We start from the raw sequence: 12,434 nt of genomic DNA on the forward strand, positions 1-12,434 counted from the left end.
ATTATAACCAATATTTTATATAGTATAGACAAATTATATTAATACTATTATTTTTAATTTGTATATTAAATTCGTATTTATCCATGTCTTAATCTTTTTCGTAGAAAAAATTGTTTAAAAATAAAATAAATGACGTCCATCGTAACGATACGTACATTAATAATGGTGGTGGTGGTGGTGGTGGTGGTCTTGAAATGTGGGTCACCCGCGGAGGCCGGAACAAGTTCAAGGAGGGATTGCCGGAATGAGAACTGGTTGCACTCTATACAGGGGCCATTTACCTTCCGTCAGTCGCGTCACAGTAACCGTCCGGGAAAAGATAGTTCCAATATTGCTGAATTTATACATCTGTTTAAAATCACGTTAATATTTGTTAACTTTGAATATTACTGCATAGTTTTATTAAAATAATAAATATTGTCTTTGACAACAGAGAGAACTATTTATTTTGGAGACTTTAACGCAGGTAAGAACAATATAATAATATTTATATTTAAACGCAGTAAATTTTTTAGTAACTTTTTTTTCTCTACTACAGACAATAATAATTATCATATTCTTTATTAAGATTTTGAAATACTTACTACATCATTAAAACTATTCAAAAAATTGTAATATTTAAACTACTGTATAATAATATTATCTTTATATAAGAGATAATATTATTATATAGCTATTTATTCTATGGCTTTTTTATAAGTTATAACCCGTTACGTCGATACGATAGTTTGAAAAGAATCTTTTTATATCAACGATATATATTCATTCTAGAAATAAACTGTGTGCCTTAATCTTAAATCTTATATGTATGTTATATACAAATTTGTTTTAAAACTACCTACGTATTTTATTTTTTATAATAATATGTAAAATATCTATATTAAAATTTTTATTCTAAATGTCTGTATCGCAATTGCGTTATTAGCACGAGAATAATTTTAAATAACGAAATTTAAATTATTTAGGTATATATTATGATTTAAAATTAAACTTATATATAATATAAAAGTATTAAACGATCAATTTGATTGGGATAGTTATGTATTTGATGCTTCATTCAATAAAGTAATTATAAATAGTAATAACATAATAAAATATTAATTTTATCTATAAATAACGTTTAAAAACTGCAGTAGGTTATTATAATATGTGTGTACTTCCTCATATAAATGTGATACCTATTTTACGTGTATACTATAAATCTATGTTTCACGTGACGTCATGTACATCGGTTTATACGATGAGGTCGGCAAGATGATTTCACCGAACTTTCTCTCGGCAACTATGTGTCATAGGCAATAGGCATAAATATCGGTTCCAATTACAAAGTGAAATTTGTACAAAGAAAACATCTATCGACAAAGTTGCCATCATGACTAATATCAGACATTGCGGACATTATAATGTAGCTTTGAATACACGTTAATTTTACATTAGGTATACATATATGCCATATTATGTAATGATAATATACAAAACAGTTTATATTTGCATATAATCTAAATTAAATAAAAAAATAATTATCTAAAGTATGTGTAAATCTGACAGAGATGATGAGTTTAATAAAGATAAATTTAATGTTATAATATATTCTATACATGTATAATATCGGAAATATGTACGATGTATTAGAAAAACGTACCAAAATGTAGGCCAACGATATATTATATTAATATACGAGGAAGTAAAAACAATGATGGGACAGTCTTTAAATAAGAAAAAGTATGGTAGATATTTACTATTTAAATGAAAGTAACTGACCGGACTAAGTGGGTTACTTGGTTATTGTTGCGTGTGCGTGACATAGGCAATGGTGGTCAAGGTTAAGCGTGGGCCACTTTTGGTCGGTAGTTGCATTCCCAGGATCTCTAACACAACGCTATTTTAAAAACATCCGTTTTTATCGTTTTGTAGGTTAGTACCTAATATTTAGATCTAATATTAAGTATGATATAAATATAAATATTTTGGTGCATTTTATGTTAAATATAGAATTTTATTTTAAATTTCAGTTATCTATTACAGTTTCATTGTTTAAACATTTTGTCAAAAATGTCCTAGTAAACAAGGATACATAATTTAAAAATTGGAGTAAAATGATTGTAAAAATGGTTTTGAATAGAAATTTTATTGATTTTTTTTTTTTTAATATTAAGCGTGTATACTAGTCAAAAGATAACTACCTAAATTTGATTATTCAATTGAATATATATTTTAATACGCAATTATTTTTATTTTATTTTATTTTAAATTGTATCAAATTTTTTCAATACTCAATTTTATGGACTGTGTCAAAAAGTTAATTATTTGACAACTAATTAATAACTCTCAAATTGAAAAAATAATATATTTGTGTTTATAAATACATAATTACCTAAATTAAAATAATTGAAAATATGTAAATAGAATTAAAAAGGATTACTAGAAACGCCGTTTAAAAAAAAAATAAAAGTTTTTTAATTGTTTATCGGTTTAATAATTATCAAAATATAATCCGCTGAATTAGGTTAATTAAAAATGCTATGTATAATAGTAATAAGTATAGATACAATGAAAAAAAAAACTATGTTAATTAGAATTATGTTTGTTCATACTACGTGAACGGTGCAGAATATCTAATCTATTGTCCTGAGCGCACAGCGTAATTTTATACCAACATTAATAAGTACATCTTATAAATTATAATTTAAAATAGCTAGTAATTTCGTTTTATTACCATAAAAATTAACCCATAGAAATCGAAATGTAATTTTAATCCATATCTGCATGGCATACATTTTACATTATATTATTATATTGTTGTTATTTGCTACTACTGCAAGTATAAGCTCATCCAATGCATTGTGTGATGCATAAAAAGTATATATATACGTCTATTTTTCCTTTTAAAACAATTGATTTGACACGTTTTTACTTTTTAGATAGGATCACCTACATATCATGTTTACTTTCTAAGCGTCTAGACAGAACAAGACAATACAATTAAATATATACCTACTAAAATATTATCCGCGATAAAAAAATTTATATATATCTACATCAATATGTTTCATGGTCTAATGCTAAAACCGCGACGAAAGTATTTCTTTCTCTTATCGAAGATCGGAACATAACCGCGTAAACATAATTTTGATAGGTATATATGTATACTGTAATATAATCAATAAGTAGGTAGATATTGGCAAAATGAAATTCCTAAGTCTTGACCTACACACCCATTAAACTAAGTGATCGCTGTCCAAGCGATATTTATTGTTTAAAATTGTATATAATGGTGATTGGTGGAAAATTATGGTGACCACATACCTATTGCAGAACTATACCGATTATATTATAGTTCGTTATATTCATGAGCAATTCGTACAACATTTTTATGTTATATATTTATTTATAATTATTACATATAACAATTATTATTTTTAACTATCAAAACAAATCTTAGTGGTTTTATAAATTATGGCTAATGAAACAAATAAATTGTGAACGCATTGTGTATTTATTGAAACTACATATAAAACTGTTTAAAGAGAAATTACGATTTATTAGTACCGGTAAACTCACTAAGTACCAAGACACATAAGTATACACTTCATAATATAATCACATAGGTCATCACTCATCATTATTATTTATTGTTGTATCAATTTAATATATGCATTACGAGGATACGTTATTAATAATAATACCTACATTTCAATGATCAGGGTTATTGACGTTGAAATATAAGGTATTAAATGTAAGGTTTTTGAACTCTAAAATAACTAACAAGACAATACATATTGCTTTAGAGTTAAGACACTAGAAGAAAGTTGCACAAATATAATATAGGTGCATTGGATAATATTTTAAAACCGGTTTGCACAGGTATTGTTTTAGTATTATTACTTTATTATTATGTATTAAAATAAATAGCAATGTTAAAATAAAGAGAACGATTCTATTATTGTAATTTATGATAATAAACATACGTATAAATAAATATTAATTTTTACTGAATATGAAAAAAAAAAAATCATAACATAATCTTTTTGAGTTATAAAATATAATTTTTATAATACAATATTATATTAGATTTATATATATTTTTTTTATATAATTATTATTATTCCACATGTGCATATATTTAAAAATTAAGTATAGATCGTTAAATATATATTATTTTGAAATATTGAAATTAGTATTAGCTACAGGTATATTAGTAGCCTACTAAACTCAAAATTTTATTTTAAAAATATGTAATATATTTTTACGTTATTATTTTCACAGATCAAATTATGGCCAACAAACAGGCTATAGGATGGGCTTTCCTGTGCCTGATGGGAACCACATTAATGGCACCTTCAGTATTAACTTACCCACAAGAACATCGTTCTTCACAAGCACAAAGTCAATATGAACCACAACATCCCGTCTATCAAGGAAATTATCCGGTTTATCAACCTGAACAAGATGCAAGAAAATTTGTGGAAAAACCAAATTCTAGCAAAAAAGTAGTATCATCAACTGCAGGAGTTGTAGAAGATCGTAATGACTTGGAAGATGTACAAACTAATTCTATATCGGTTAGATAATAAAACACGGTTGTAAAAATAAATAGTATAAAATAATAACAAAATAATGTTTTACCTTTTAGCAAGACGCAACAGGTGGTTTTTCGTGGAGTAGTGTTTTGGGAATGATTATGCAAATGCTGTTCAATCCCGCAAGTGCAGCTGCCGGACCTAGCAAATCGGATGTTTTAGACGGTGACCAGGTATAAACTAGATAGATTTACCTATTACATATAGATAAGATTTAAAACGCTTCGGAATATAATAAAGTATAATTATTTTAACAATTATAAATTTATAATTTTTGTTTTTAGGCTATCGCACCGACATCGCCTTGGGCTAATTTGTTATCTGTAGGTTTGAAAATTTTAACTGCATTTTTGGGCGGTGGCAATGTAGCGGGAGACGGAATTGATAAAGTTGATAATTCTTCTCCAATGCAGGTAATTAATAATATTAAAATGAACACAATGTATATACCTACAACCTACTATATAAAACTTATTATAATAGATGGTTCAACCTTCAAAAAATATATTTAAATGCTTTAATTTTTACATTTTACTTATATTTTTCATTTAGTTAAAATAGTTTATCAAACACTCGCGTAATTTTGAACCATCTATTAAATAAAATGAAATGTATACATAAAATTTGGACCGGGGGTTAAAGTAAATGTATGAAAACTTAAATACACCTTCTATAATCTGTCACTATATTAAATATTTATGTTAAAATACTATTTTGTATAAATATTTAGCTTCTGATTATAATGCATAAATATTAGGTAAGTCGTTAAAGTTATGTAGTTTTAAGTAAATAATTCAAAGCAACATTCCGCTAAGTATTATATCAAATGTTATAACTTACTATCTTAATTTTTTTTTATTAGAATCAAAAATATAATATACTTGGTAATGGTTGTTTATTATATGCATTCGATATAATTTTGATAATTAACTTTCAATTTTCAAATTGATTGAAATCAAATTTACATTAATACAATATTCTATTGCAGATGTGAATATATATTATGTGTAACAAATTTTTAGATCAACAAAAATGAACATTTGCTTATTTAAATACATCATAATATAGTGTTGAATTTTATTAATATGGCTTTTAGTGAAGAAAATCGATAAATTATACTTATTTGCTTATCTTTTCTATGTAGTTATTTTTAGATTACTTTTTCAAAATATTAAGTATTTACGTTTAGTTATTACTGTATGTACATATATCACAAAACTATACATTAAACACATTTTAAATATTATATTTACTGATATTTAAAATTAAAATATAATATGTGAGCAATAAATTAATACTCATAGTAGAGTAATATTAAGCTTCAAGTCCCCGGTCCTTAAGATCAAAACATGCTTTCTTCTTTTTATAAGTATTTAATGAATTGGTATATGGTGGCACGGTACGTAGGGTGTATTGGCGGCGGTCTTATCTACAGTACTTGGCAGCAGGGATCCCGATCAAGTGGCCACCATGGCCAAACAAGCTGGAGAGGTAAGATACCCACACACTGCTTTAGCTACCACCATAACTAACATTTTTTAGGCAACTGTTTTTATAAATCTTAATTTGTGATTAAAATTTTTTAAATAAATATGTAATGTTAACAGTTCATCAATATCGTTGTGAATCTTTTGGATGCTTTGAAAACATCATTCAGTCACAGATCCATGTCAGCTAGATCTTTGGGTAAAAAGGACGCCATGTCCGATGCCGCTGTAGCCAGCTTATCCATGTTCAAAGTAAGATATTTTACATTAATATTTTATTTTGAAATAAAAAGTAATAATTTTTTTTTTTTCATTAAACTAGGGATATATGAAAACAATGAATACGGCTAATGATATTTGCGCTCAGAAGTTTGTATGCGAAGCTAACAAAGAATGTTCAGGTGAAACATCAAGTTCTAGTGCCATATATTGTCAGCTTGGAACGTAAGAAAATAATATTTATTAATTTCTTAGTTTTAGTTTTTATTGAAAACGTGATGTAATGCTTAGTAATGATTAGTTATGCATTTAATATAATAATTACTAATTTATGTAAGCTTGATTGTTTCAAAATAATTATGTTATAAATATAATTTATTATTTTAGATACGCGACAAGTTTCTTGCTACAAAGAACTGGTAATGCACCTTTTGAAGTATATTATGACGCCGGAAGACGTGGACGATCTGGAGATGATTGTCGTCAACTCTACTTGGCTTGTAACGAAGTCTAAATTCCAATTTCCACCGATCATACAAATTAAATAATAGTTTTTTTAATTAAAAATACCGTAACTGATCAGTTTCATATTTCAATATCTAAAATAGCGCTCCTTTGATTTCAATCCGATCAAAAACAAAGATCTCGTCTCTTAAATTGACCATTTAAACGTTCACAACAGATCCGCATTGGTTTCTTATTAGAATTATTAGATTATTCTTTTATTACATATATAAATATATTTATTTTTTTTTTTTACTGAGTATTATACTTTATATTTATTCCTATTGTTTGTATAACAATACACTTTGTACCATAGTAGTCTGACCTATTAATTATGTATATTTTTTTTTTTATTATTTATACTTTATTTATTTTAATTTATTGTTTTTAATAAATTATTGTAGGGATTACTTTTAAATAAAAATGTAAATTGTTATTTTATACTTCCTTAATCCTTATCAAATATCCATATTATTACTTAAATATATATTATATACATATATCTGTAATCATAATAATTCATTATAAATTTAAAATATTCTTGGGTTTTATTCATGTGAATTCATAAATTGTAACGCATCTTCCATATTTTAAATACATTTTTTTAGTATCCAAGTGAAATATATTTCTTAAAGTTACAACATAAAGAATAAATTATTGTAAAATACCTACAGCTTATGAATACTATAGTCTATAGGTTTATAGATATTATATAAGATATTACCTGGTTAACAAAAATAATTGAAGTAGTTACTTTGTATATGATTAAATATTTAACTTCAAAAATAACACATAATCAATTGTTTTAACAACATACTTGGATCACTCAAAAATTTATTTAAAATATCATAAATATAACAAAATATCAACAGCAGTACCCGTAGTTTTTCCAAGACGCTATACCCGTCCAAGTACTATAAAGGCACATCTGTATTTTAGTAGGTTATTGATGCCAAAGATGCCATTTCTTATTGTCTTGTTAACCTCTTAAATGTTTAATCTTTAATGTTGTTTTTCGTGACATGATAGATTATACGTTCGTGGCTGTAATGCCAGTTGGCTACATTATTATTCTATGACAGCAGTAATCATATCAGCTATGAGCAAGAGCAACAGCCCATGACAAAATGTATTTTGTTTCCGCCCAGATGTGAATCACACCATTATATCAGTATTATTCCGTATTCCATTCGTTAAAAATGTATTAAGTTATTCAAAATATTAATTGGTGATATTTTATGATTGTGAAATGTGAATTGTTAAAATGTATGTTCGGTGTGCCCAATATCATTAATATAATTTGTCAAAGTTTTGGGCTTATTTTTTTTCAGTGACTAGAATTAAAAACGTGTGTAAAGTCTGTGCATTATGCTCACACGCAAATCTATCTATATAATATATAGATATATTAATAATATATATAACTTTTTTTTTTATGATTTTTAAATTTTAACTTCCCAAAAATACTAATTAGATACAATTTTCTATCATAAACTACTTTCAATAATAAATATTGAACCATTATTTCTACAAAAAAACATGAAACCAAAAAAAAAAACTCAGGTGCCTCTAATGTGAAGCTCCTTCGTGTCATTTACTGTCCTTTATTATTATGCTAAGCCCTTTACTTATTTTGCCCCCTAGTACAGATTGTAAATATTCATTTATATTAACGATTTTTCAAAAAAAAAAAAAATAAATAAAATAAAAATATATTTATCATTGTAAAATCGAAACCTATACATTTTTCGTTCCGTTTGGAATTATAAAAATAATGATTAAACCAATATATACAATTGGTCATATTATATAAATATATTTATTAACTATTGATATGGATGATATCCATTATAATATATAAAATATACTTAAATGTTTTATTTATAATGGGATATGTTTTTATTATACAATTGTTATTTATTTATTAATATAAGTTATAAAATCATATTTGATATTAATACCTATATTATAAACTATAATAAGCATCTATTATACTGTCTTAAAAGAGTAAAATTTTTAAATGTTTTATACAAAATTCAAATTTCAAAGCCTTAGTAAAAATTATCTTTCGAAACTTTCATTCTCTTTGAGGTAACTTTTACTTTAAAAATAAATTAAATTTTATCTAATTTACTTTATGATAAAACATTGGTGTAGTCTAGACTTTAAGCTTTAAGGAAACAACATAATATTATGATAATTGAAACATTTGAATTTTTAATCTGATTTTGAATTTATATTCATGAGATGTTTTATCAATGAAATCATTTCTAAATACCTATGTTTATTTACTGCATCAGACGAGCACAATATTTTTGTAGCAATATATTCTTCTATGACGTGTGTTTGACGGATGTTCATATTATTTTGTTCCTGCTGAAAATAAAAATTACAGAAAATTTTGTTAGCTATAATTAATAGATCGCTATTACTAAATACTATTCCGAAGAACCCAAATTTAAATTTTATGGAATTTTCACGCAGATATGTGCATCGTATATAAATACATAATAAAATCTAATCGAAATATAATAATTAATAACAATATATTTCGTGTATACTATAAAAGTTCTAAATAAATTATGTAAGTACTAAAAACTGTTTTATTTTTAATAAAAACATTATAGATAAATGTGCTAAATATCTCAAATGCTAAACTGAGAAAGGATCCAAATTTAGGTCTTATAAAATATTATTATTTTCTTAAAATTTAACTAATCATCGCTCCTTTTACTGGAAATCCATTTCTAAATAAATTATAAAAAAAATATGTAAGTACCTACTACCTATAAATTATAGGCTATAATCCTATATACTTACGAACGATTTATTTACACCCAATACACTTAAAAGACGATTTTCCAAGAAATCTTGAGCATCAGTTGAATTAGTAACCTAATAAATATAGGTTGGTACAACAAAAACAATAAAATTAAAAATATAACAATCAATTTCGATTGAATTGTTATTTGTAAAATCTAAATCATATCAATAATATTAAATTTCAAAAAACTATATTTTAGTATATCACAAATTTTAGGTAATATACTAATTTCAATTATCCAAAATTTTTGTAATACTTGTATGGTGTTGAAATAAGTTTGTCTGAATGTTGGATTAAGGCTATCACGTACTATTTCCGTGATTGAATTAGCAATTATCTGGCAAAGCTCTCTATCATTTTTTTTCTTTTTAGAAAGTAACTTAGACATTTTATTTATTTCTACAGTGTTAAAAGCACATTAGTTGTATTAAAAAAATGAATTCTTAATATTCTCTTTTTCATATAAATTATGACATATATATATAAAAAAAAAAAAAAAAAAACTATGACTGAGTGACGATTAATTTAAATGCATTGATTAATGGTTTCATTAAAATATATTTCTTTAACATGGTTATGGTTCATCAAACACCTAACCGCAATGTGATACAAATGTACCTATCTATTTTAGCGCTGTCTAAAAATATTTTATATTAACTTTAAAAGCCATAACAATATTAAATACCTAACTATTACCGGTAAACTGACAAATTAATTTCGGGTTATTGAGACATCGGTAAGTGGTAACCATTCTGATAAGAATTTATACTACGTCCGAGATATTCGGTTTTAAGAATCAAGAAAACATGGTCCCTAATCACACAATCACTCATGAATTTTGTTTTAGCTCACCAAGATCGAATACATATATAATATACAGGATTGCCATTAGTTATATAGAAAATAGAAATAAATTTAAAAAGTGGCACTAATAGACTTAAAATTACTATGGGATCTCTTTTAAATTAAAAGAAATAGTATTTAATTAATTGTTTGTCATAAAAATGTACAATAAAAGGCAATATTCATACTTATGTTTGTAGATTACCTACTGACTAAAAAACTAATCAACCAATTTTGAAGAAAATTTGAGAGATGGTTTTTAGATATTACTGTCGGGAAAGTGTAGAGAGTATTTTGAATTACGTGCGACAATTTACCAAGTTTTATACCTATCTTATATATATAATCCACCAGTCCACCACAGGCTTCAGTGGGTTGGATTTAGTAGTTCACAAAGCAAATTATTCCGATGCCGATTTTCCGTGAATTGAAATAGATGGGTACTTACATTAAAACTGATATACTCCGATAAAGCGCCATATTTTATGTTTGTTTATTTTTTCCAGGCGAAATCGGGTAATACAGATAGTATTTAGTATCTATTTATATCGTACATGCTTCTATGCACTTGTATGTTTGTGTTATTATGCATTTTTCCTCATATTATGCATTTTTTTTTTGTGCTCTTTTGCAAAATCTCCATTACAACAAAAATAAAAAACAGTACCTACTACGAATTACCATTAATTATAGTAATATAGTATTTATAATCAATGCTATGCATGATGACTACATGATAAGAAATCGCTAAGGAAACTTTATGACGGTTCCTATCAAATTTTGATATATATATAAACAGAGTAGTCCATTGTATAATATAAGACATTCGGTGTTTTAAAAAACATTTAAGTTTTTGAAAATATTAAGTCGTTATTAAAAAACATTGAAAAAGTTAATGTTTTCATATTTTTTATCATTATCAAGTTTTTACTTTTTTGATTAACAACATATATTTTTAATTTCATATTCCAAAACAAAATATTATTTGGTGAAAGTGCTAATTTTGATCAATAAAAATCAAAATTTAAACTATTAGTTTTTTAGTTATATCGTAGCTTTATAAATATTTTAAGTTTGAATTAGCGGAGTGGCAGACCAACATTTATTGAAGTGTTTATTCTACTATACCACTCCAGGCACTCCATTTTGTTCATTCAAATTTTTAATGCGTAAAACTAATAAATAACTTATACATTATTCGTCAACAATTAAACTTTTATACATTGAAGTATTCCAAAAAATATTTTATGTGGCATAAGAAGTAAAATATATTTTTTTTACAAAAATGTTGGTTTATGTTTTAAAATTAAGTAGGTACACAAAGAAATATTAATAATTATTAGTATAATATAAAATTTAAAATAGTAAACCGACCATATCGTAAACAGCTAAATATTATAAATGCAAATGTTGATAAAAACAACATAAATTGAAATAAAAAGGTCATAATATGATTGGCACTTAACAAAATAAATGAAGGTACAGGCCAGTGGCCGCTTGGGTATATGTGCACAAGTGCACGTACACTACCTACCCAAATTCAAGAAAAATTAAAAACATAAATCATAATCATACAACTAAATACATGTAGTGTTATAAAGATTATTTTTCAAAATATAAAAATATAAATTCAGAATATTATGAAAATAATATAATATTTGGATTGGGTTATTTCAACGGCCAAACAGTCGGGCGGTTGTCCGCGACAACGGTATCGGTGTATTATAATTTATAGTGGTGCAATTGTACAATGTGCACAAAATCACTGTGCATACTTATTTTGTATTGTGTAAAAAATAAAAATAAAAACAAGTCGATACACGCAACCCACGTTATAATGGAATTGATGTGCACATTTGTTAATTGTTTCTATGCACATAACCAATTAAATTGTTTTCAGTGAATTATTTCGATGTCTCCGCATCATTACACGTTGGCGTCGGCATTATAGTTTATTTTTACTCTCATTCATTTATT

The 12,434-nt window shown here is 25.5% G+C and overlaps 1 protein-coding gene across 3 annotated transcripts; it reads left to right on the top strand.

Annotated features, from left to right (window-relative positions):
* Positions 1-266: 266 nt before the first annotated feature.
* LOC112598419 lies at positions 267-7,173 on the top strand. 3 transcript variants are annotated; one of them, XM_025344874.1, is made up of 8 exons: positions 267-466; positions 4,267-4,562; positions 4,634-4,753; positions 4,865-4,993; positions 5,988-6,071; positions 6,188-6,319; positions 6,390-6,511; positions 6,674-6,800. In XM_025344874.1, exons 2-8 carry the CDS (start codon positions 4,275-4,277, stop codon positions 6,798-6,800), a joined length of 1,002 nt encoding a protein of 333 aa, XP_025200659.1. In that variant the 5' UTR covers positions 267-466; positions 4,267-4,274. The 3 variants fall into 3 exon arrangements, with proteins under 3 accessions (XP_025200659.1, XP_025200676.1, XP_025200668.1); XM_025344891.1 differs by lacking the exon at positions 5,988-6,071; XM_025344883.1 differs by lacking the exon at positions 267-466 and having other exon boundaries at positions 4,275-4,562; positions 6,674-7,173.
* Positions 7,174-12,434: the final 5,261 nt, after the last annotated feature.

This window comes from Melanaphis sacchari, unplaced genomic scaffold (genome assembly GCF_002803265.2).
Source record: "Melanaphis sacchari strain LSU unplaced genomic scaffold, SCAv2.0 Contig0_pilon_pilon, whole genome shotgun sequence".
Lineage (NCBI taxonomy): Eukaryota > Metazoa > Arthropoda > Insecta > Hemiptera > Aphididae > Melanaphis > Melanaphis sacchari.